This window comes from Stenella coeruleoalba, assembly GCF_951394435.1.
Source record: "Stenella coeruleoalba genome assembly, chromosome: 13".
Classification (NCBI taxonomy): Eukaryota; Metazoa; Chordata; class Mammalia; order Artiodactyla; family Delphinidae; genus Stenella; species Stenella coeruleoalba.
In genome coordinates this window covers 43,179,905-43,206,200 of record NC_137159.1, presented here as the reverse complement: position 1 = coordinate 43,206,200, position 26,296 = coordinate 43,179,905, and the positions used below count along the sequence as shown (strand labels likewise).

Below are 26,296 nucleotides of genomic sequence, written 5' to 3'. Positions count from 1 at the left end.
GACCCTTGCAGCTGGGTCTGCCTCAGGGCACAGGATGTGATGGTTGAATCACCCATTCTGCCCTGGAGGCTTGTTTAGGTCACAAGCGCTAACCACAGCCTGAGTATCAGCTGAGGGCCTGGGTATTGGACCAACACTGAGTCCATCTTGGGATACTGATTCCCATTCTGACCTTGGTCCCTATGATTATCTCTATTGCAGGTGAGAGTGTGTGCACTAATGGGCAGAGGCAAGGTTTGTGTCCAGATTTTCTGTTCCCACTAGTCTAGCATTCTTCCCATTTTGCTGAAACTTGTCACGTGGCAAGTATGTTTCTCTTGAAGCAAGTTAGCTTTGAAAACACCACGACCAGCACCATCACCACCACCTCCATCCACGACAAACCTCTGGTGTGGTATCATTGGGGTGTGAATGGGAATTAGCCAAGAAACCCAGTGTATTTTCTAGTCCATCTGTTTTGCTGTTCACTGAGTTTCATCACTCTAATAATGATTTTCTCAGCATAGGAAGATCTCATCCTTTTCTCAATCTTAAGGACATTTCTAGTCTGTAGATAAATAGTTACTCAGGAAAAAATATTTGTCCACTTATCACTTATCTTCTGGTTCAATTGTAGTTTCTCTTTAAGCTGCTTGCCTCCTTCTCTAGAAACTTCCCAGACTATTCCAATCTGCAGTGACCTTGTTATCTTCTAAACCAGGGTTTGGTCCTTTTTTAGTAAAGGGGCAGATAGTAAACATTTTCAAGTTTGTGAGCCATATGGTGTGTTGCAACTACACGTCTGTCACTGTGGCACCGAAACAGCTGAAAACAAATGCAGAGTCTAAATGGATGGGCTTGGCTGTGTTCTGATAAAACTTTGTTTATAACACAGGAGAAAGAGGCTGGATTTAACTCTGGCAGTAGTTTGCTGACCCCTGTCCTACACTAAAAATATTTATGTGTCAATTGCTTGGGTTATCTGTTAATATTATTTTAAAAAAATTGGTCTCATATTGTTACATAAATTTGCATTTGTACATAGAGAATTTATTGTATGAAAATACTCTTCTCAAAAAGTATTATTTATTTTTTCATTGGTTTAAGTTCCTTTGTCTTATCATCCCCAAACCTGCCCTGAGTAATCAGTATCTGGTATTTGAAAAGTGCTGCAGTTGAACCAGAGGAGTAGTTGAGCAAGAGATAAAGGTATTCTTTCCTAGCAAACCACTTAGCTTTGGAATGATTTTGCTGGGGATCCACATGCTTGCATTTGACTTGAAAAGGCAAGTCCTCCCATACAGGAAGGACAATTGTGGTGCTAACAGATAGGAAATTTGTACTTTTCTGAAACGCATGTGTATGGTGACTGAATCTGTACTTTAGTGAGCGAGTGATTATATTGCTTTTGTGTCCTGGCTATTCTTGCATACCTTCAAGAAATTGCTGGGAAGGCAACATGGGGCAGGCTTGTCTTTAAAATAGATACCGTACAGCTGGTGGCTTGGGAAGAACGTGAATTTCTATACAGTCCCTCACAGACAAGCAAAATTCGAAATCAGTGTTTTATCAATGAATGAGGAAAACCATGTCTGGCTTGGGAGGAGGTCAGAAATCAATTAATCTCCCTTTTCCCTTAAGTGAGGGCATTTCATGAAAGAATAAGAAATAGGGAGATCACTGATAAGAATTAAGTGAATTCTGTGTTTTCAAGTCCTTCATATTCATCTTCTCCTCTCTCATCATCTTTGTTAAATATGTGGTTTTACTTGTGGTCTGTGTGTACCTGGAAAGGAAAGGAAAGAAAAGAAAAGAAAGGCCTTCAGTTGGCCGTTTGTACAGCGTCTCTTCCTTCATAGGGGCTCTGCAAGTTGCTTTGGAAGCAACAGGAACACTGAGGCCAGTTCAAGTCTCCAGCATGTTTCCTGTGGATCAGGAAGTGAGAAGTGAGTGAGAGGACTAGGCAGGTGAGAAGAATCCTCACTTGTCTTTTTGTCTTTGTCACCAGGAGCAATCGATTGATATCAGAAGAGCCAAGAGGGAGAAGCCAAGGGCATTCGCAATGCTTAGATGGTGACTGGTGGCAACCTGGCTATTAGCAAGCCTGTCTCTATAGTGTTCAGTGTTTTCAGAGCGCTTTGCAATCAGGTTTCTTAGTCCCCCTTCACAGCCACCACAGGAAGCTAATTGATAGGCCTCTCCCGTTTAGCACTGAGGACAAGTGACTTGCTGAGGGGTCAGGCAGTGAGTTGATTATGGAGCTCATTAGTCCCTGGGTCATCAGTCTTGTGGGTTAGCAAAATATTATTTCCTTCTTTTTTCTAAAAACAGCTCTAGCCAGCCTTGGAAAACTTATTACTACTGGTAGACCTGATTGTTTTCCAGGATGATACTACTGTAAAAATTCTAACTTAATAATATTTTTTTAAGATTTGCCTTTCTTAAAGCTTCATAATGTCACTTTTCAGAAAAATTTAGCTGTGCATTTTAAACTTCAGCCAAGTCCTTTATTTAGTGATGATCTCAGAATTTTGGCCCTTTTATTCCTCTTAAGTTCTTCAACCAGAGACTTCAGGAGAGAGAAAATTTTTTAACTAGGCAGACTTTGTGGCGTTAGCTGTGGTCAAAATTTGTATGGAGGGATGAGGTGAAACTTTTATATTTCAGTCATTCTTTTTTTTTTTTTTTTTTTTTTTGGCTGCGTCGGGTCTTAGTTGTAGCACACGGGCTTCTCTCTAGTTGTGGCTTGCGGGTTTTCTCTCTCTAGTTGTGGCGTGCAGGCTCCAGAGCACATGGGGCTCTGTAGTTTGTGGCATGCAGGCTCTCTAGTTGAGGTGTGCGAGCTCAGTAGTTGTGGCGTGTGGGCTTAGTTGCCCCGCTGCATGTGGGATCTTAGTTTCCTGACGAGGGATGGAACCCACGTCCCCTGAATTGTAAGGTGGATTCTTTACCACTGGACCACCAGGGAAGTCCCTCAATTATTCTGTCTTTTATTCCCAGAATCTCATAGAGGCTAGACAAAAGCAGTAACCTCGCTTTTTGGAATGAGAGATGTTGACATTTATTGTTCCATCAGTACAGGGATATTCATTCAATGATGAGTGACTAGTGGGCTTTCTCTGCTTTTCTTAATGTAACCAAAACAACCCCTAACAAATAGGGAATGGGATTTCTATAGGTCATGTAAGGCTGATGACTTGTATTGACCATTCATTCAATATTTTACCCCTCAAGTATTTTTTGAGCATCCCTTATATAGAGATACTGTTTTAGACAATGGGGATACAGCCTTGAATAAGAAATTCATGCAGCTTACATCTTATTAGGTGGATTATTCTTTTAAAACCATAAATACATATTATTGGGAAGTGATAATCACTGTTAACAAAACAAAAGCAGGGTACAGAATTGTACAGTGACTGGAGTGAGGGGGTATTTTACATGGAGTTAGAAAAAGCCTCTCTGTGGATGTGAAATCTAAAGAGACCCGAAGGAAGGAAAAGATTATGGCTAGGATAGAGCATTGCAAGAAGTGAGAACAGCAAAGACAAAAGCCTTAGGTAGGAATGAGATAGGTGTGTTTGAGGAAACAGGAGCTAGAAGGCTAGAGTGGCTGGAACAGAATGAGTGAGACAGAGAGTAACAGGATGTGAAGTCAGAGACGGGCAGGACACAGACTCTGTGGGCTTTGTTGACCAAGGTCGAGCGTGTGGACTTGGCGTCTGAGTTGATGGAAAGCCATTGGAGGAATTGGGTGAGGGTATGATAGTATCTATTTACATTTCCCAAAGGTCTCTGCGAATATTGGGTTGAAACCAGACTAAAGATAGTAGAGGCAGGGGGCTTCCCTGGTGGCGCAGTGGTTGAGAGTCCGCCTGCCGATGCAGGGGACGCGGGTTCGTGCCCTGGTCCGGGAAGATCCCACATGCCGCGGAGCGGCTGGGCCCGTGAGCCATGGCCGCTGAGCCTGCGCATCCGGAGCCTGTGCTCCACAACGGGAGAGGCCACAACAGTGAGAAGCCCGCGTACCGCAAAAAAAAAAAAAAAAAAAAAAAAAATAGTAGAGGCAGGGAGAGGGGACATAAGGACACCCAATAGGGAGCTACTTTGGTAGACTGAGAGGGCTGATGGTAGCTTGAACTAGGGGTGGAAATGGTGAGGAGATATGGATTCACAACGCTATATATTGGAGTAGAGCTGGAAGTGCTTTATGACAGATTAGATGTGGAATATAAGGGAAAGAGACCGCATATGGCTTCAGCGGTTGGGTACCGACAACCCCAGGAAGAACTGTTTACAGAGACTGTGCAGTGCATGGCAGCCCAGGGAGGACTCAAGGATGATCCTTGGATTTTGATCTAAGCAACCGTATGATTGGTGGTGCTTTTTACTGAGATGGGGAAGATTGGGGGGAACAGGTTAAGGGGTGCAGGGGAATCAAGTTCTTTGGGGGCGTGGAAAAGTTGAGATGTTGGACATCGACGAGGAGATGTCAGATGCAGAGCTAGGTGTATACATATGGGACTCAGGGGAAAGGGCAGGGCTGGATATAAAAATTTGAAAGAATACATGGCTATGGGACTGAATTAGAAATGTTTGTGAATGAGTGTTGAGAAAAAAAAAGTGGTTTGTGGACTGTGCCCTGGGACACTTGCAAGATTTAAAGGTAGGGAATGAGAGAGGCATGCAATGCATCCTAAATTATGTAAGTTAGGAAGTAGTGCACAAATAAACATATTTTTAAATCACTTATTTTCTTCCTCCCCTAGTAAGAGCCGTTTGTGAAAATGAGCTCATGTCCCCATGATGTTTCCTTTTGTGCTTTAATGGTGGTGTCACTGATGGGAGATCTCATTTCTCCCTGCTGGTGATTTTATTGCTACCATGTGTGCAGAGATTATGGGGCCTAGATGCATTTGGACCACTCTTGCTTTTGTAAATCTTTAACAGTCAGATCATTGTGAACTGCTCTGAGGTAGAGCTTTCCACAAAATGGCACGGGTGAACTGCAGTCTGACAGGCAGCCGTTGTTATCTGTGTTATGAACGCATGTCCTAGGGTGGTAGCTGCCTTTGGATGAAGCTGACTCTTCCTGCCTCTCTGTTGACCTCTCTCATATCTTGACCTCCCCACTTTGTGTGGGAGCTTCGGGGACTGGAAGACCCTTGAAGATACCGTAGACCCTTCCTTTTGCCAAAGCCAGGCCAGTGAACACCACCTCACAGTGTAATATTTCTCAGTAACCTCAGCAAGGATTTGTCCTAAATACCTGTTTAGTCCCTGGGGCTCTAGCTGCATGTCTTCCACTGGGCTCTGAAGTGCTGAGGTATTTAACACAATCGTTACTCAGCTCTGCTCTGTAAGCCAAATGCAATGTTAATTAGAATTACTTTTTTTAATGTATAATTATATAATTTATTAAAATCAACACAATTCATATACAAAATATTAAAATGGCAGTCATTAAGTTTGTTAAGCACTTCAAATACTGAAATGTTAAAACAGTAAAACTAACAGGTTTAATCTGTTCTTCTCCCAAAAGTGACAATCCAGCAATTCCAAATACAGTATGAAAAGGATCTACCATATCTCCTGGCCTGTCCGCAAATCCTCCCGTTTCTTCATCTTGACATGCTAAGGTGAAACTGCGCAGTTTCTCTCTGTCAATCCAGTGAAGCCTTCCAATTATCTTTAAGGAAGCCAACACCCACCAAGAATAGCATACATCTGGTACCTTCTGTGGCCTTCCATTGCGTCCACCTGACGCAGGCTGGCGTTCACAAAGCCACCAGCCAAGTAAATCAGAATTTACTCGATGCAACTGACTAGTAATAGCCAGGAATCCTGTGTACCAATAGATCTACCCAGCATGGGATTCAGAACCTGGCCTGCAACCAAACCCACCATCCAAGTTCCTACATGATAAAACAAATTCAATTGCCTTTTCCACATTAATAGCATCCAGCTTCCCCAACAGAGCCAAACTGCCACCGCACAAAAAGAGAATCTTGTATCGATTTCTCCCTATTATGTAAAAGTAGATTTTCACACCCCACAAAGCCGCTGGTCTCTCCGGCCTGCACTGTATTCAGCCCTTATCTTTTAGACTGGCCCCCTCTGTTCTAGTGCTCCTGTATGCTGATATAACTAGCACAGTGCGTGCTGGAACTTCCAGCAGACCATTAACTCCAGTTAGACCAGCTGCTTAGTGGGACCCCAAATATCTCCAGCGAAAGAACCATCTTCTTTCTGTAGACTCTGAACATATTCCACAGCTTTATTTACGTCAATAACATTAATACTATCAGAGAGAGTAAGAATGCAATCATCTTTCTTGGAGCCACAGGATGCTATATAATCTGCATGCTTCTCCAGTAACAGGGTGTCAGGTGCATCTGACTTGATAATAACATCCTTCTGCAGTGTGCCCGTGTCTGAAGGCGAAAAGAGCTAGAATTACTTTTTTGCTTTTGCACCTACACTGGCATTTCGTTTCTATGCCCTGACTCTCACTCCTTCTCATGCCCCTCTCCTGCCCCATTTTTTTTATAAGCTCGAGACCTAAAAGTATTCAGATATGTTTGTCTCAGCAAGAATGCCAAAAACTTTGACTATTTAATGTCAACCTGATTGGAAACTCATTTAGATGTATGATCTTTCTTTTTTTCTAGAAATTTCAGTCCTTCTCACAGGGAGGTGTATGGTTAATAAAAGACAAGAATTAAGCACGTAAACTCTTTACTTACAAGCAGAATGCACGTAAATCTAATTGTCCACATTTCCTACCTATTGTTTAACAGCTATTTTTTTTTTTTTTTTTTTACCAGGCCTTCATGGTTATTCTTTGTCTGTTATTGCTCTGGCTACAGAGATACAGGGTTTTGGCTGTTTTGGCCCTTTCAAGATATTAATTCTTTTCTTCCTGGGGTTTGCCCTCTCTCATTCTTGTAAAAAGGCATCCTGCTAACCTCCGTAATTACTTTCATTTATTTTATTTTTTTCTGGAAACTGTATTTAAATATCTTCAAGTTTCACCTGGAGTGATAGATATTTCAGAATTACTTTCTTTTCCGAGAACATATTTTCATTATGGCATGAAGTTAAAGTCATTTACAATTTAATTATTTTGCAAACTCCTATTTTACATGTCAGAAGAAAACCATTTGTTGGGGGTATTTGTGAGAAAGATGCTTTTGTGTTTAATATTGTTAATTCCCTCTTTGATCTTCATTCTAAAATCTGATGAATGAGATATATTACTTCCCCTGGCATTTCCTATCCTGGTTAATGGCATGACCATTTAGCTGGTACCCATCCCAGAGTCCTCTTTCAGCCTCCCTGCCTCCACTGAAATAAATATTAAGGCTCAAAAGGTCCTGCCCTGTAATCCATCAATATCCTTTTTATTCCTTCTGCTATTGTCCAGTGTAGGTGATGGGTAATCATTTTTTACTTGAACTTCTTTGTTAATCTCCTAATTAGACTTTATCCTACCTAGTCTTGTCCCACCCAGATCATTCTCCACATTATTCCTAGAGCAATCTATCAAACCAAATCAGGTCTTGTCACGTAGCTCATCCCTCAGCATAGAATAAATTTCAAATCCTTCATATGGTATAGAAGGTTCTCCATCATCTGACCTCCTGCCTTTCACGTCAGCCTCAGTTCTTGGTACTCTGTCCCTCGTGTCCTAGGCTCACATCGTTCTGAACAACTTCTGTTTCCCTGACTGTGACAACTGTTTAATATTTCAGGTTCTCTGAATTGAAGTTCCTCACAGCCTCAACTGCGACTCACAGACCTCAATCTTAGCCATTATTTGGCATAATAAATGAGGAGTGAATGAATAAATACTACCTTCTGGCTTCCTTAGCTGGGAACGCCTGGATACTTATAGATTGATTGGCCTACACGTAATTAAGTTGAGAATAATATTTCTCTTGATGATAACTTTTTTAATATTCACATTACATAATGATTTTGTAATTACATAATGATTATATAATCATTTTGTATGGAAATTACATGATTTTGATGGAAATCAGCATATACTCTGGATGCCTCAGTAATAAGGCCTTATTTCTACTTTTGGTCTGCTAACCATTCCTAGTGATCTTTTCAGTTACTGTTTCTTTGGTTTTTCTGTTTTTTTTTTTTTTTTTAACGTATTTGAACTTCACTGCAGCTTTAGAAATAGATGGAAGTGATTCCAGATTTTCAGAATAAATTTATTTTGCTCAAATAATAACTGGCTAATGAGAAGGAAAAATAGTGGGAATTTAGTCTGTTTAAATTCTGTAGACTTGCCAAAAAAGTCTATATGGACCATCATAGTAACGTCAGTTTCACTTACTTCAGGCCATTTTAGCACTCTAGAAGTGTGCTTTAGTTACTTAACAAATAGCTGAGTACCTACTAATTACCAAGTACACGGGCACACAAGTAAAGCATTTACACAACTATTTCTGAGACGACAGAGGAAAAGCCACAGTCTCACACATGGATTTTGATTATCCATTAATATATTAAGTTTATTGAGCAACTACTACATGTAGATAGGGTGCTAGTCATTGTGATTACAGAGATAATAAAAGTCAAGTGTGGTGACCTCAGGGAGCTCCAAGATACATGAACTATTACTGTAAAACAGGATGGGGCTATGAACAAGAGTCTTATCAGCTCACCTTACAGTGAGTGGTCAGGGTAATTACACCCTCTGTCAAACCATGAAAGTAGAGTCCACATGGTCATGATTTGCTCATCAGAGCCAGGATGGAAGCAGGCTTTTTCAATACCTATTCCAGATTAAGAGAAAGAATATGAATGAATAAGGAACCAGAATCAAGAGAATGACATCCTGGGTCACACCAGTGTGGGACAAGAAAAGCATGGGATCCAGAAAAGTATCACTGGAACCCCAAACCCAAAGAGAAGAAAGAACAGGAAATAGACTATTCTCTTGGTAACTGTATTTAGCTGGAACCCTGCTGTATTTCGTTTATATCAATACCGTGACTCACACAGTATTCCAAAGTGAGTTGTTAGCAATTCTCAACAAATTCTTTAGGCAACTTTATCAAATCTCAAGTCTCAAAATCTTTGGGTTATTATAGCTGCAGGCTTTAAGTCAGTCTTGTGGCCACAGTTCTGGGTCTGGAGTGGACAAAGTCAAAAGGGCCCAGAGGTGATGTTTAGCTGGTGTGTACCAGTTCTCCTGCATCAGTTATTAATATGAACACGCTTCTATTCTGACCTCCCCAAGCCCCTGGACCATTCTGAACTGTCCTGATCCTCCCCAGGATCTACAGGATCTCCTTGCAGCCCAGGAGCCTAAGTAGTGAGTACATGGAACAGAAGAAGACCTTCAGGGTCCCGAACCAAAAAGAAAAAAATCACTACGGAGTATAAATTATTGAGAACAAGCGCCAGGCCAACAGTTCATGTCTTAATAGATAAATAGTAGGAGCTCATAGGAGCTCTAGTCTTGATAATCTTTTAACTGACAGCACTTAGGAGAGACCTAACGTGTAGTAGGGGCTTAGTAATTGAGAGCTGTTATTACTAAGACACACCCTCAAGGAGTCTTCTTCCTACTGAGGAGACGTATGTAAATAGACCACAGCCCTTAGCTACGTGAAGGAGAGAGTGGTCCCTGTCCTGGTCCAGTGTTCTCTCACTCTGCTTCCCCTCTGCGTATCCCAGGATGCTCTCACCTGCACTGGGATGTTTCCTGTGTCAGGGCCCTCATTTCTATTTGATAGCAATTTAATTCTTTCCTAGTGTGACTACTTAAAGTTAAGTGCAGGATCTTTACCTGTTGTATTGCTAAGGAAATTTCATTTTCTTCCATCATGTCCACAAAGCATCTTCTGCCAGTTCTATTCTCTGTGGGATTGCTGTCTCCATTTTCATGGCGCTGCAGCATGCTCTCTCTCTCCACTCTGAGAGCTCTTTGTTCTTTGGAGTGCTGCCCTGAGCCTGCCCATTCAGTATTCTGTTTCTGCTATCTGCTGCTGCAGTAGGATATAGCAGGTATTTTTAATTCTATTCCTTTTGTTAGAAAGAGCAATTTCCTTTTTGGGGGTGGAAATAAAGATGTCTTTATACTTAGACCACTTGAGGGCTGAAGCCCAGAGAGTTTCCTTTAAAATCATCACAAGCTCCAAATCTTGTGGGCGACTTGCTTTCATATGCAAAATATGCTATGGAGCTATCACCAGAAATTTTGTTTTGCAGTTTCCCAGCACACTTCTTTCTCCAACTCAGGCTTTCTCAACTAGAGCACTATTGACGTTTGGGGCTGGAAAATTGTAGGGGGCTATCCTGTACGTTGTCAGACATTCAGAACCATCCTTGTCCTCTACCAACTAGATTCCCATAGAAACTGCCCAGTTTTGACCACTAAAAATGTCAGCAAGGCATTTTTGTCAAATACCCCTGCTGGGGGCCAAATCACTTCAGGTTGAGAACTGCTCTAAATCATAAACACGTGAAAGTAGATCGGCAAACAAGTTATAAATGTGTTGACAGGCAAAGCAAAAACATTCGTGGTAATGACAGCAAATACTGAGTACTTAATGTGGGCCAGGTACTGCTGGAAAAGCTCTTTTCATGTAAGTAACCAAACCCATAGACTGAGGTACCATTGTACCATTATTTATACACATCTTATAGACGAGGACACTGAGACACAGAGAGGTCATGCAGGGGCTAAGTGTCAGATCAAGAATCTGAACCTAGGGACTTCCCTGGCAGTCCAGTGGTTAAGACTTTGCCTTCCTATGAAGTGGAGTGCTGGCTCCATCCCTCATCAGGGAGCTAAGATCCCACATGCTGCGACCAAAAAGCCAAAACATAAAACAGAAGCAATACTGCAACAAATTCAATAAAGACTTTAAAAATGGTCCACATCAAAAAAAGAAGAATCTGAACCTAGGCCTGATTGTGACCCTATAGTCAATGATCTGAACTCACTGTGCTTTTCTTTCAACAAAAATTTATTGGAATAGAGACCTACTTGGCATTATACGGAATATTATCTTTGGTACGTGCTTAGTAAATACTTTGTTAAGTGAATAAACGAGTATCTGTAAATTATCTAATATTTTAAATTAGTATTGAATAGATTCTTTAGTTAATTTAAATAAAAAAGTACTTTTCCCTGAATACAGTCAACTATTATTTATTAGAGCAAAGCAGAGGGTCTCTTAGCATTTCTAAGCCCATTGACAGGAATCTTTTGCAAAAGATTTGTCAAGGTGACCTTTAAAATCTCTTCTGATCTGAGCATTTATTTGTGTGCTGGTACAGTATTGCAACATTTCAGAATGAAGACTGATCAAACTGAACAAAATATTTTTTTCCTGATGAGATTAAGCAAAGCACCTGCTCTTGCCATACAATAGGGAAAGAGAGGATTCATCCTCCCTCCTAAACTAGGTATGCATTCTCATGAGGTATGATGCACTGTTTGATAGTTTGACCTAGCTTCTGGACTTATAAAATATTAAACATCTTTAACTAACAGGAAGCCACTTTAGTCGATCAATCTTCAGACTTTCATAGTTGACTTCCTCTAATAGATGAGGGGCTGAGCTCTAATGTTTGTTACAAATGCATTACATCTGATTTATATCTAAGTGGGAAGCCCGTATTTTATATAATAAAATATAAAAACGTAGTATTCTTTTATTCTTGTTAAAGATGTTTTTAAAATGTATTTCTATAAGGCAAAAGAATGGAAGCTTCCAGAGTGTCAATTAAAATAATTTTACTAAGAGTAATAAATAAAATATAACCATAAAGTAGCAGGAAAATAATCACAATAGCTTCATCTTGCTAGTTCTCTTAAAACTCACATTGTGAATTTTCCTCAGTGAGACCATAAGTAATATAAGTATTCTCTCTTCGTTTAGATGATCTTTTAAAAATTTGAATGGCTTCATATTTTTTCCTTAATTTTGAAGGAGAGGTCAGTTATTTTAAGGACAATACTAGAAAGTATTCCAAATCTCAATTTTCATAGAAAAAGATATTCCAGATATCATGTCATTAAAGAGGAATAGTAGTACCAATATGTTTTATCTTCGTCAGTGATTTGAAGGGATGCTTTTGTTTCCTCATCTAGGGTGTTTGCTTATAGTATTAGAATTCATGATTTATTTTATTTCATTTCATTTTTACATTACATAATAATTCTAATACTAAAATTTTTTTTTTAATTTTTTGGTTTTTTTTAAATTGAAGTTTAGTTGATTTACAATATTAGTTTCAGGTGTAGAACATAGTGATTCAAAACTTTTATATATTATACTCCACTTAAAGTTATTATAAATTATTGACTATATTCCCTGTGCTGTACAGTATATTCTTTTAGCTTATTTATTTTATACCTAGTACTTTGTACCTCTTAACTCCCTACCCCTGTCTTGCCCCTTCCCGCTTCCCTCTTCTCACTGGTAACCGCTAGTTGGTTCTCTAGATGCATGAATCTGTTTGTTTTGTTATATTCATTCCTTTATTTTTTAGATTTCTCATATAAATGGTAACATACAGTATTTTTCTTTCTCTTTCTGACTTATTTCACTAAGCATAATACCCTCCAGCCCATCCATGTTGTTGCAAATGTAAAAATTTAATTCTTTTTTATGGCTGAGTGGTATTACATTGTGTGTGTGTGTGTGTGTGTGTATAGACACCACATCTTTTTTATCCATTCATCTATCAATTGACACTTAGGTTGCTTCTGTATCTTGGCTATTGTAAATAATGCTGCTGTGAACACTGGGGTGTGTGTATCCGTCTGAATTTGTTTTTGTTTTCTTCAGATATATACTCAGTAGTAGAATTCCTGGATCATATGGTAGTTCGGTTTTTAGTTTTTTGAAGAACCTCCATACCATTGTCCATAGTGGCTGCATCAATTTACATTCCCACCAACAGTGCACAGTGGTTTCCTTTTCTCCACATTCTTGCCAACGTTTGTTATTTGTGGTCTTTTTGATGATAGCCATTCTAACAGGTGTGAGGGGGTTGACCTCTTTGTGGTTTTGATTTGCATTTCTCTGATGATTGGTGGTGTTGAGCATCTTTTCATGTGCTTGTTAGCCATCAGTATGTCTTCTTTGGAAAAATATCTATTCAGGTGTTCCATTTTTTAATCAGGTTTTTTTTTTATATTGCGTTTTATGAGCTGTTTTATATATTTTGAATATTAACCCCTTATTGGTCATATCATTTGCAAGTATTTTTTCCCATTAAGTACGTTGTCTTTTCATTTTCGTCAATGGTTTCCTTTGTTGTGTAAAAGCTTTTAAGTTTATTAGGTCACGTTTGTTTGTTTGCTTTTGTTTCCTTTGCCTTAGGAGACAGATCCAAAAAAATATTGCTACAATTCATGTCAAAGAGTGTTCTGCCTATGTTTCATCTAGTTTCATGGTTTTTGGTCTTACATTTAGGCTTTCAATCCATTTTGAGTTTATTTTTGTATATGGTGTGAAGGAATGTTCTAATTTGATTATTTCACATGTAGCTGCTCAGTTTTCCCAGCACCACTTATTGAAGAGACTGTCTTTTTCCCATTGTGTATTGTTAACTCCTTTGTCATAGCTTGATTGACCGTAAGTGCGTGGGTTTACTTCTGGGCTCTCTGTTCTGTTCCATTGATCTATGTGTCTGTTTTTGTGCCAGTACCATACTGTTTTGATTATCGTGGCTTTGTAGTATAGTCTGAATTCAAGGAGCATGATACCTCCAGCTTTGTTCTTTTTTGTCAAGATTGCTTTGGCTATTTGGGGTCATTTGTGATTCCATATAAATTTTAGGGTTATTTGTTCTAGTTCTGTGAAAAATGTCACAGGTATTTTGATAGGGACTGCATTGACTGTAGATTGCTTTGGGTAGCATGGACATTTTAACAGTATTATTTTTTCCAGTCCATGAACACAGGATATCTCTCCGTTTATTTGTATCACCTTCAATTTCCTTCATCAGAGTTTTATACTTTACAGAGTATAGGCCTTTCACCTCCTTGGTTAAGTTTATTCCTGGGTATTTTATTCTTTTTGATGCAGTTTTAAATGGGATTGTTTTCTTGCTTTCTCTTTCTGATAGTTCATTATCAGTGTATAGAAAAGCAACAGATTTCTATATATTAATCTTGTATCCTGCAACTCTCCTGAATTTACTGATGAGCTTTAGCAGTTTTTTGGTGGCGTGTTTAGGATTTTCTCTGTATGTATCATGTCATCTGCAAACAGTGACACTTTTACTTCTTCCTTTCCAACTTGTATTCCTTTTATTTCTTGTCTGATTGCTATGACTAGGACTTCCAACACCATGTTGAATAAAACTGGCAAAAGAGGACATCCTTGTCTTGTTTCTCAGCTCAGGGGAAGTGCTTTTAGCTTTCAACCCCTGGGTATGATGTTAGCTGTGGGCTTGTCATATATGGCCTATGTTATGTTGAGGTGTGCTTTTATTTCCTTATCTATGGTGTTTGCTTAGAGTATTAGAATTTGTGATTTCTATAATGAGTACTTAGCACACAGTAAGTGATCTGTAAGTCACCTCCCACACAGTCTTGATGCAGAGCATTACTTTGCTATATAGCAAAGTAAAATAATTTGCAGAGTACTAGATAATCTGCAGATTACTCTAAGTAACTGTATATAAAGTAGTTGATGAGTACACAGATTTCTATTGGAGTAGTAGGGTCATTCACACATGCTTTTTTTTTTTAAATGAGTCTGGATCTTTGGAAAACTCCAGAAAACAAAGCAAAATAGAATTCCTCAGAGAATAGGAAGTGACTTTCTTAAGGTTGTTGGGAACTGTTCTCCCAATTGATGGCTGGAATCTGGGTTTCCCCACTTTACGCTCTGAAGTTGCCAGAAATAACTCCAACCACTGAGTTATTGAAGGCTTATGTTTTATGAAACTGTCTTCAAAAAATGTCATGATTGACAATTGTAGAGCTAGCAGAGAGCTAAGCCTTCATTGGTATATAAGTATTATTCAGATATATTTTACTCGAAGGTCAAAAATGATGGCTGGTCTAGACACATTTTTCCATGGCCTGACTTAAAACGAGAAAATTGCTGACATGAGTAGAAAGTCAATAATCCTGATTCTAAAAGAGGACCTATTCCTTTAAAATGATATCATCAAGTAGTTTATTCTTCCATAAAAAACTGGCCCATATATCACCCCCTCTTATGGGATTAATAATACTATACAATCTATATTTAATATGTTTAAAAAGAACCTGTTACAAGATACTGAAAGGCGTAGCTATTGCATGTTGTATCAACTTTCTGAAAGTGGGAAAATAAATGACTGCCCTTTTCAGCAGGCCTCTAAATGGTTATAGATGTTACCTTAGATTCATGGTTATGATAATAAGCTTTGTTACAGTGGAGAGGCATTGGGATTTAATCTTGCTACACGCTAAGGAAGAATGAAAGATGTTCTTATGTTTTACTTGATTGAATCCAAAAACACATGAGATCTGAGAGATGTGTAAGACTTGGAGAGAACCAAATTTAGAAGATAGAACTCACTTGTAAAAAGTCTGCATTAGTTGTTAATGATCATCTCAGAAATAGAACTATGCATTTTGGGATGGGAGGTGAATTTTAACCCATCAACCATATTATAAATTATCGCATATAACTCTTTTTTTTTTTTTTTTTTGCGGTACACGGGCCTCTCACTGTTGTGGCCTCTCCCGTTGCGGAGCACAGGCTCCGGACGCGCAGGCTCAGCGGCCATGGCTCACGGGCCTAGCCGCTCCGCGGCATGTGGGATCTTCCCAGACTGGGGCACGAACCCATGTCCCCTGCATCCGCAGGTGGACTCTCAAACACTGCGCCACCAGGGAAGCCCTGGATATAACTCTTTTGATGTTGGAAATAAATTAGACACTGACATATGAAATGATTACTAAAAGAGCAAAGTTTAAATCAGTGTTGCTTTGATGAAATGATCATTATGGTCCAAGTGTAAATCTATAATTTTCTCTGTTATATGTGAGGATTATGTGTGACTTACTTATTTAATAGGTAACTGGTATTGATTTTGTAGATTCAGGAAAAAGTTTTGTGAGTACCAACTGCTGGTCAAGATTGCTCCCCTTTTTTACTTCGCTTAAGACCGTGGTACATTTCCTTTATGGTTCAGCCTCGAAAAGTTAGAGAAAAGTCAAAATTAGACCAGTACTATTCACAGTAAAGCACATACTTCAAGGATAATAGATTAATGAGAACTAAAAAATTATATTCTCATTTTCAATCTCCTAAAATTAACTTAAACATTTGGACACTGGAATTTTTGGACTATATTTGCGAATTTTCTATATTTTAAAAATTGTTTCTTATTCCTTAGGATATAGCATTCTTAGATACAGGTCTTAGTGAAAGTTGGCAGGGAAAGGAAATTATGTTCAAATTAGTTCATTTTGCTTCTGATCATTTTAATAAAATTACACAGTTTGGTCATGGCAAAAACCTGAAATTCAGGGGGAAAAAAATTTTGTATTTTCTTTTTATGTCAGTTGTGATGTCTTAGTTCCAACCAGTACAGAAATTTGGGAGTTAACCAATTAATTATAAATGTTGATAATTGTGTATATGTCTCATTTAAAATAGTTACTTTAATGCAATGGTGATCTCTTGGTTCATTATATACTCTCCAGTGTGCAGAAGTTTTGCTGAGAATTTGATGCAGTGTCAGTTTTTCTGAGTGTTGAATATATCTACCCAACTTGTGTTTCTTAACATAAGGTCAGAGTGCTCCCAATTGCATTTAAATAATTTCTAAGTTGCAGTTTTAAGTACTTGTAAGATTTATGTTAATTCTGTTTCTCACAAATAAAACCAACAAAATTAAGTTGTATAAATAGCTTCCTTTTTCTTTTTTTCTGGAATTTTGGCATTATCATCTGTCCCTTTTTGATAGCTTGAGAATTAGTTATACCTTTGCCCAAAACTTTAAAAAAAATCAGCATTAGCTCTCATACACAGAACTTCAGTGAGTTTTTATTTTAATTTTTTCCCTAGTTAGAGGTGCATGTTACAGCTTGCCATTGTGGTCATTGTGGTTCATTTCATTAAGCTTCTTATTCTATATGCTTTCTTGAGACTTGGGAAACAGTATTTTTCTGAGTGATTGTACTATATTGTTCCAAATATAAGGCTACCCAGAATAGAAGGCAACCTCCAACTAGAAACAGCTCAAATATGGAGAAAGGCTGGGGGCCCAGAGCCCGGCGGGTCTGGCAGTGGTGGCAAGGGTGCCGAGGAATAGGACGATGCCTGCCCACTCTCCCGGTGAGTGAAGACGAGTCAGCTGCTGATTTACTTGTGCATAACCAGATGGCTTCTGCTGCTAGAGGAAAAGTCATACTGGGGGGGAAAGAATAAGTCTGTACACATGAAAGTCACTGTGTGTCCAAATCAGGGAGGGAAGGCGGGAGTAGAGTCTATTTCACCTCCTAAATGGTCGCCTTCAGTGTTTTTTTTTTTTCCCCTGAACCTGGGGGTGAAAGTTGAATAACCCCAAACACTGGAGGAGGAGGAAAGTACCTGCACCTTTTGTGAAAAGGAGTTTAAAGGTCAGTGGCCATGGAAATGAATTGTTAGACACCATCAGATGTCTCACGACCAGCCCAGAAAATTATTCCTTGCCCTTTCAAATTGACTGCTGACCCAAGAGGTGGTACGTGCACTGTGTGATCATGTGTAGCCTGAAGATAAGCAACCCCAAAGCTGGGAGTCACATTTCCCATTTTAGTAAGATTTTTTTCTTTTTAAATTCCCTGTCTCCTGAGCCAGCCAAGATACAATTTAAATAAACGGGCTAAATCTTATTGAAATAAACTCCAAGGGACTGTTTAAAATTATTTGTTGGGCTAGTATTTCACCCAGTAGCATATTTTTAAAAATACTTCAGTGAAAAATGTATTATTCGATGGAGAATATGTATTGATGGAGCCCAGAGAAAACTCCAGGTATTGGTCTGATTCTACTAATAAGCACATAGAAATCTAAGCTTTTATTTCATAGTAACTAAATAAGATGTGATAGAATGAGGTGCTTGTTTCTGTTATAATCTAGAAAACTCTTTAGCACCTGTTAGTGTACAACTTAACCAGCATTCAGTAACCTTTGCGGCTTCACAAAAACTACATACAATATAAACCTTGACCTTTCTAGTGATTACCAGTCCATGGCTCGCAAAACAAGTTTTAAGTAGAACTTTAATCCCTGAATGATAAGTGTTTCTCCACTGGGTAGTTTCCATTGTAGCCTTCATGATGATGATGAAACTTCTTTAATAAAAAGGTATGTTTTTCTGAACAGACAGGACTCTCCTTAAGTTTAAACAATGCTTAATTGCCCAGAGGATTTGGTTTAGGGAAGCTACTTATCATTGATTTCAGAAATTCTCTTAAACCAAAATACCCTGAAAGATAGAGGTCCCGTGCCCAAGGAATAGCAAGCTAGAATTTGGCATGCCTACCATTTTGCCAGGTCTGGGAAGGGAACCTTTGAAACAGAAGGGCTGGGCAGAAAAGGATTTGAAAGGGAGAACTGGAAGGGAGTGTATCCCAGAGGGGGAAGGATTGTTGCCAAGTTAGATTACCAGTCAGAGGAAACAGCACTGCAGTGGTGGAGTCTAAATGAGAGGGTTCATGTGAACTCTGTAAAACCTCAGAAGCCTTTTCCAAAGAGTTCATAAGGGTGATACCAGCCAGGAAAGAGACTAGTAGAGGATCAGGGCTTTTCAGGGAAGAAGAGCTTCCTTTATAACTCCTTCGCTTTGGAAATATTTGATCTCTACAAAGGAAGAGGATGCCCAAATTTGGTGGGGGGAGTGTGTGCCTATTATTAACCATCTTTCAACTTCAAACAGTTTCCTTTCTATTATTTGTTTTGGGTACTATTATGTCTGATTTGATCCAAATTACAAATACAGAAAAACAAATATTATAAACAATTTTTTCCCAGAGGGGATTGGGGCTATAATAATTGTATGTTCTGTTCATCACCTCCTGTTAATTTCATCATTAGTTGCAACGGCAGACAGAAGCTGGAGAGGTCACCTAAATGTCAGATTCCATGGCTTCCTCTCCCTGTTGGCTAGTGAGGGCGGGGGCAGGACCTGACCTGATTGCATTAGGAAAAGAACATGGCCTCAGTTGGCTTGTGAGGTGGCAAGGATAGCCTTCAAGGACACAGGAAGAAAGGACAATGACAAGGGAAGAGAGATTTTCCAAGTTGCATATAAATAATCACCTTTGTAAAACTCAACAGGAAGAGTTAATTTCTCTACAAATAGTGGTGTTTGTGTAAAACCCATACCTGTAACCTCTGCTCAGCTTCTCCCTCCCATCCCCAAAATGCACAACATAGAAGCTCTCCTGTAGATGCTGGAAAATTAACATCCCAGATCACTGTTTTTTCTTCCTTTCATGATTTCACACATGATGCACCTTCCCTGGCTCCTTCTCGGGGGGTTAGATTCATAGGATCAAGTTAAAGGGAACAGTTATAAATCTATTATGAAAAAATCTGTAGATTTGTTGATGGACAGAAATTAAAATCTCTCAGGCCCTAAAAACAGGTTTGGGCAATTCCCATTAGACTGTTTTTGCTAGGAGGATAGATCACTGCTGTTCTTTTTCTTTCCTGATCCATTAGTCTTTTTCCCAAGGAACCCCTAGAAAAAGTGATGTTTTTTACTTTTTCCCAGTTCCTGTATGGGTGACTGTGACTCTCACAGGTCAAATTAATAATGCCCAAGTTCTGACTTCTCAGCAGTTCAGTTGAAGAGTCACTACACTACAAATATGTAATTTGTGATGTTTTGTTTTTCAGTTTTTAAAAGTTCATAAAATAAGAGAATTCTTGAAGAAGATGTTGAATATGGTTAAATCTCTTTGGGAAATGTTCCACCATAGGTCTTTCCCTCAAAGAAGGGTTTATAAGGGACACCATTTCTCAAATGCAGCAATATGCCTTTGAGAAATGGTGATGTGTCTGCATTTTCTGAGACATATGGAATATGGCATTTGTCTTGCTGAGTGAGCATGTTTAACTCAGCTGTGGAGTAACTCACAAATTCCCTACTCTTGAGTATCTTTAAGTTTCAGAAAGTCATTCTTGAAATGTTCTTAATGGGCATTCCTTAGGGGGCACTGCTCTCTTTGGTAAATCAGAAGTGACATCTGGAAATGCATAGAGATGGCTCTTGGTTACATTTTTTTTTTCCTTTTCTGCTGGTCAAGCAGAGAGTGTCTTCCAGTTAACAGGTTGATAGCATCTTTGGACAGGCTAGAGAAAATTAACAAAATGGCTAATTCTTGTTTGGCAGTGAAATTGAATATTGAATGACATCTCTGCAGTTATAAACGACCTTTGTTTTAATAACAAAGTTGTTGATTTTCTACTAAGGGTTCTTTTAGGTTGTCATCAGGGGCTGATGGGAGTAACAGTTCACCCAACTCTCCAGCTAGCTTCAGTGGACATACCACACCTTCTCAGCAGCCTGAACCCGTGGTACACTCTCTTAAGGTAACCAACTGTGTACAGCCGTTTATCCAGTACTTCAGTTGTGTTGTGGCTTGTTCGCTATAGTCTGGTAATCCTCACGGTCTCGTTTTAACCATAGATACTTTATTTTTTGAGCCCTTATGGTGTAACTTTTTTTTTAATCTTAAGTTTTAAAGTATGATTTTAATTTTTTTAAACTAATAGTGGGTTTGAATACTTATGGTTGAATTGAATCTCTAGTTTTATCATTTTGTTTTGAGTAATGTGATTCATATCTATCTGCATCGAAGTTGAAGTCTGATGTGCATGTATATTCATATGTGTAAAATACTGTTACAGGTATTTTCTGTGCAATGTTTGTAGCATGGATGTCTTCAAATATAGGAAGTTAATAGTTGGCCAAAATAAGGAAAGATACCATATTTTTCTTTCTTTTTGCAACTGAAGTACGTTGTGCAACTTACTGAAAGTTTTCAAATAAACAAAAACCTACTCTGTTCACCATTAAATAGAAATTAAGTCTTCAAACTCTAGTTAATGCTTTAATGCTTCTTTATAGAGTATTAGAAAATAGATATATGGTCTTATTCATGAAGATACTTTATTTTTTGCTTATACTTCAGCTTCAGCAATGACTTAAAAAAAGATCTGGCTGAAATTTATCATTTATTTTTCTTTACCAGTAATGAGCTTTCCAATAAGTAAAATTAATAATAAGCAGTGTAAATATTTACCTCTCTGAGAAGAAACGGCAGGCAATAAAAATCTTAAAAACTGAGACAGTTCCTTGAAGTTTCATCAGTTCCAAAGTATAAAACACTGTCCTCCAAATTATCTATAATTCCTAACATGTAGCCTTGGTCAAACCTTTCTGAGCCATAAAGTAAGTAGAGTGCTTCAGTCCTGCTTTTGCCACATGGGTGTCAACGACTTTTCTAAAATTGTTTTGGTTTCAGAATGACTTATCAACAGCCTGATGATGCACTCTTGTGAAGGGGCCCACGCTTTCCTTGGCATGCAGAAAGCAAAGAAGTAGATGAGAACTGCAGAATATTTACTTGAGGATGACTGTTTTAGCAGTCGCTTTAGCTGCCTTGTTATATTTTGCTGTAACTTAGATGAAATGAGTTTGCTTCTCTCAAGCACATACTGATTGGGCACCGCCCTGTGTCTGGGCTGCTGGTTTATCAACTGGCTTGCTCTCTGCGACAGCATGTGGATACTGTTTAGTACGAACAGCATGCTAAAGAAGCTGTTACTTTAGCGTAAATCAGGCACTAGCGATCTGAAAAGCATTTCCGAAACGGGAAAATGAAGGAGTAGCTTCAATCCTGTAGTATTAGTATCTGCACATACTCCAAAGGCAACACGCTGCCCTGCTTTCCAAACTGTTTGAAACCTGTTTCAGCCTATTGCCTTGTGCAATTGGAATCAGATCAGTGCAGTGGGTCACATTGCCACCATTCCCAAATTTCTCAAGGCAGCTGTGTTAGTATGGCCTAAAAGGAAGGGGAGGGCAAGGAAGAGCTATTCAATTTTCTCTGAATTCATTCTCTAATTTTCATCTAAAATTTTATCTCGAGAGGAAGATACTGTGTTTTAATCAGAACACGTTAAGTGTCCTCACTTGGCCAATGGGTAATGCCAAGCAACTGAAGCATCTTGATTGGGTAACTGGAAGCTCTTGAATATAGAATAGGTTCGCTTCCACGAGTTGAAACAGAAATATGTGCAAACATAGCCTCTGGGAAATGCATCCTCAGAACATCTCAGTGTAAAAAAAAGGAAATGTAGCCACTCAATGTTTTGTTTTTAAAAGCTACCACTGTAGAGCTGATTTATATCATAAGATTGTTCTGTTCTGAAAGGAATAGTCAGGACAATGGCTCCTTTTCTCATCTTCTGATAAGTTTTTTTTAAATGTCTAGGCTTTAATAAACTCCATGGTCATAGCTGTGGGTCATAGCTGTGTTGTTGTAAGCCAGTGTGAGGAGTTAGCCCACTTGTGATAACACCACGTTTTTCTTGCTTTAAAATTCCTAACTATTAACTAGAGCTTCACTTCCTTTAGTAGAAATTAACTGAACTTAAGTACACTTCTCTGAGGTACATTATAAATCGAATTTGTAGGCAAATGAGCTTGTTCCAAATGAGCTTGTTCCAGGAGTTAAGTTTTCTGTGAATATTCACTGAGCATCGTCAGTGATTTCCTCTAAGTATAAAAAAAATGTGAACTGACTCTAATATGAGTTGAGTACCAGGATGAGGCTTTCATTTACCACTGTCATATCCTTCTTTAAAGAAGTAGTACCTACAGAGTAATAATGGCCAGAAGTTTTGAGTTAATGAGAAAGTAGTTTGTGAGATTATTTATTACAGATTTGAACTCGGGTAAATATTGTTGTAGTCTCAGTATCCATGAACTCGACATGAAGGTCCCACTTCGGGCCTGAGTTATCTATTTTGGTCCACCTGTTTGTTCATTGGTGCAAATTCTCAGGTGACGTCTTTAGGTGTGGCTATCAGCACTGACCATGATAACAGCAGAACCAGGGAGCTTAGCAGTGTTACAGTTCAGTGTGGATTCTACAGGAGCTTTTAGAAAAAGGTTTTTTTTGCTACATCAATGATTTGATTTATAAGCTGACGTAAGCTGATGTAGAGAAAACTAAACAGCACTCAAAGCGAAAGTTTTGCCCTCTTTTTTACTACAGAAAGTATTGACATGAAAATTTTAAAGACATTTTGAACAGAATTTTATTCTCAATCCATTTAGTGATAATTTAGAGAAGTAGAACCTAAAATCGTTTAAAAGCGTCTCATTCCCAGATGAAAAAATGAAAAATATTTAGTGTTGCTCAAATATTTTCACAACTGGGGAGCCATTGTCTCTCTTTGCTTCTGTCAAAGAGCTGTGGCCTAGTCCTTTCCTAGGCACCAGAAACATGTCTAGGAAAGAACTGTGAGGTCACTAGTGTTAATGTTAACAAAAAGTTCTTATGCTACATATTTCTGGGTTCTGACCAGTTTCAGCTGTGACTATTACCTTTTTTAGTCATTTTTTTCTTTAGGCCGTGTCTACATATCATCTGGACTGTTGAGCAATATAATTAATTAATTACATGCCAGTCTTTACAACGGAGCAAGAATTATTGACTGTCTCCAAATGGTTGACAATCAAGTTTATCTTAATGACCAAAGTAACTAAATGCATCTAATTGTTAATGAATTCAATTGACTATTAGTGATGCAATAGATTGCTCTTAATGGCCATTTGAAAATCAAGTAGGATTCAGATAGCTTTCAGAACAATCAACTCTTTTAAAAGATTTTGCCATATGCTAATCCACTCTGATATGCAGACATGGAGAAAACTAAAGGTTTTTACAAAGTGGAGCGCCTTGATTTTTATTCATAACTAATAAGTTTTTTTTCCATGTGAAATTTGCTTTTCTTTTTCAACAAATCCAGGTCTTGGATGTTCAGGAAACTATAGATCGTCAACAGGGTAAAGAGTATGAACATGACCTTAGTGAGACAGAAAAAGCTATAGTCAGAGAAATGTGCAATGTAAGTTTAATGTGCTTTATTGTGTATTCTATGTTGAAAACCTCATCATAGCTTAGTTATTGCTTCATGAATACATTCTTTTTAAAATGCTGGCCAAATGCCTTTATATTTTTATGTGAAAGTAAAACCAACCTTCCCTTGATTTTCTTTAGTAAATTTTATTGCAGTTTTATTAACACAGTAATCATGTTGTAAAATATTCAGGTAAGCAAGAATCAGCCAATTTCTGTGTTGCAGAATGAATTGTGAAAGTTTTTGAATAAATTTTCTAAAATGTTACTAGTTTTGATAAAATAAGTTTCCATTTCATAATTTTCCTTAATTATGTTTAAAAACCTGTGATAAAGAAAACACAACCTTCTTCAGATTATTTGTAACTAGGGGAAAAAAATCCCTATCTTAATAGGTAATATTTGCTTAGTTCTTCATGCATATGATATGTGTGCTCCTGTCATGCCAAGCAGTACCTTTACCTCTCAGTGGTTGATGCAAGCTCAAAATAGGAAGAGGTAGGTAGATACGAACTTAAGAGAGAGTTAGCTACACAGAAATCTACCTTATGAAGTCATAGAAAAGCACAGTTTAAAAAAAAAAAAGACATGCTATTTTCACAGTGCACAGCCTGTGTAATTTTAGTTTGGTAATATGCTTGGATGTATCATTTGATCAAGACTATAATTTGTGAAGCTTGTTAAAAAGCTAAGTAGAATATGATAGGGGAAGACATTTCTTAAAAGCAAAAATTCATGGCTGATTATTTTAAGCACTGATTTGAATTGGCTTTATACTGTACTTTTATCCCTCTAGTCTTTGTTCATTAGGGTATCAAAATTGCTTGGAAATACCCTTCAGCTTTAGGCTATTAGGGCCAGCTATCTCATTTATGTACCTCCCTGAGGTGTTCCTGGAATCCCGTAAATGTTAAAGTAGGTCCCATGGGCATTTTAACACTCTTGCCCCAGCACATATAGGCTCCTGCTTGCTTGTGTTGTGGCTGCTTTCCTTTCCTACATATCTGTTTTTGTCTGTTTTCAAAAGGTCGTTGGTTCGAGATGTCATAATTTCCTAAATGCATCACTGTTCATCTTCTGTAGCTTTTTGCCTGTCCTTAAGGTTTTCAATTTGAACATTTCCCTCAGATAAATTTTAAAGTTCAGACATTAGGAATTGTAAAACTAGAAGGGACCATAGAAGGTCACACCTCCAGTGGTTCTCAAAGAGTCATATGAGGCTCCTTCATAATTCAGCGGTCTGGGTTTCACCCCAGATCATAGGCAGTTGGGTTAGGAAGTCCTCGATAAGAACCCCACACTTGCATTTTATATTTGAAGAAACTAAGATTCTGAAACTAAGTTACTTGCCCAAATTGTTCTCTAATGAACAGTGAAGTCAGATGTATACCCAGATTTTCTCTGAGGACCAGCCCTTTCCACTTTCCCAAGTGTAGTTAATCTAGGCACTGCCACTGCCATTTTCTTCCCTCAAGAATGAAAATCAACGTATTGGGCGGCCCAAAAATTTCGTTTGGGTTTTACTGTAACATCTGGTCAGAAAAAACCAGAACGAACTTTTTGGCCAACCCAATAGCTTGCAGAGGAGACCATCTCCATTGTGCTTAATGGCAGAACTTCTGTAAAACAGCAGGACTGTTTTTTGAGGAAAGATTTTTAGATATTAGAAAAGTTATTTCTGAGTCGTAGAAGCGACCCACTAATGAACTGGATCTTGATAAGTTTTGCATTGATTTTTGCTCACCTGTATTTCCAAAAATCCTTCATTGTCCTCTTCGTGTACCTTCAGAAGTTTTCTAGGGCATCTTTTATCACCGACATTTGAGAAAAAAATGTAGTTCAAATCTGATTATTAGCACTCTTATATTTGGAAACTATTTAAAAGCTAAGAGAAAAAATTGTTGATTTAAAATATTTGTGTCGAGGGGAAGAAGGTGGAAAAGTAAGGCGCGGAGATCACCTTCCTCCCCACAGATACACCAGAAATACATCTACACATGGAACAACTCCTACAGAACACCTACTGAACGCTGGCAGAAGGCCTCAGACCTCCCAAAAGGCAAGAAACTCCCCACATACCTGGGCAGGGCAAAATACCTGGGCAGGGCAAAAGAATAAAGAGAGACCAAAGAATAGGGACGGGACCTGTACCAGTGGGAGGGAGCTGTGAAGGAGGAAAGGTTT

The 26,296-nt window shown here is 38.5% G+C and overlaps 1 protein-coding gene, 1 long non-coding RNA gene and 1 pseudogene across 7 annotated transcripts in view; 1 reads left to right on the top strand and 2 right to left on the bottom strand.

Annotated features, from left to right (window-relative positions):
• Positions 1–26,296, bottom strand: part of LOC307196118 — a 1,219,527-nt gene that overhangs the window by 4,424 nt on the left and 1,188,807 nt on the right. The window lies entirely within an intron of this gene.
• The window catches only part of CCDC85A (coiled-coil domain containing 85A), a 203,683-nt gene that overhangs the window by 168,032 nt on the left and 9,355 nt on the right, over positions 1–26,296 (top strand). The window contains exons 4-6 of one of the 3 annotated variants that reach the window (XM_079940855.1): positions 17,172–17,306; positions 20,433–20,552; positions 24,003–24,101. The exons of 1 other annotated variant lie outside the window; for it this stretch is intronic. In XM_079940855.1, the coding sequence (XP_079796981.1) occupies positions 17,172–17,306; positions 20,433–20,552; positions 24,003–24,101 (354 nt within the window). The remainder of the gene's footprint in view (positions 1–17,171; positions 17,307–20,432; positions 20,553–24,002; positions 24,102–26,296) is intronic. One more of the 3 variants, XM_079940853.1, reaches the window with a different exon arrangement.
• Positions 1,745–17,063, bottom strand: LOC307196547 (geranylgeranyl transferase type-2 subunit beta-like; annotated as a pseudogene). The gene is made up of 4 exons: positions 17,054–17,063; positions 6,196–6,413; positions 5,495–6,003; positions 1,745–1,765 (listed from the first exon to the last, which is right to left on the bottom strand). The product of its transcript is annotated as a geranylgeranyl transferase type-2 subunit beta-like (transcript).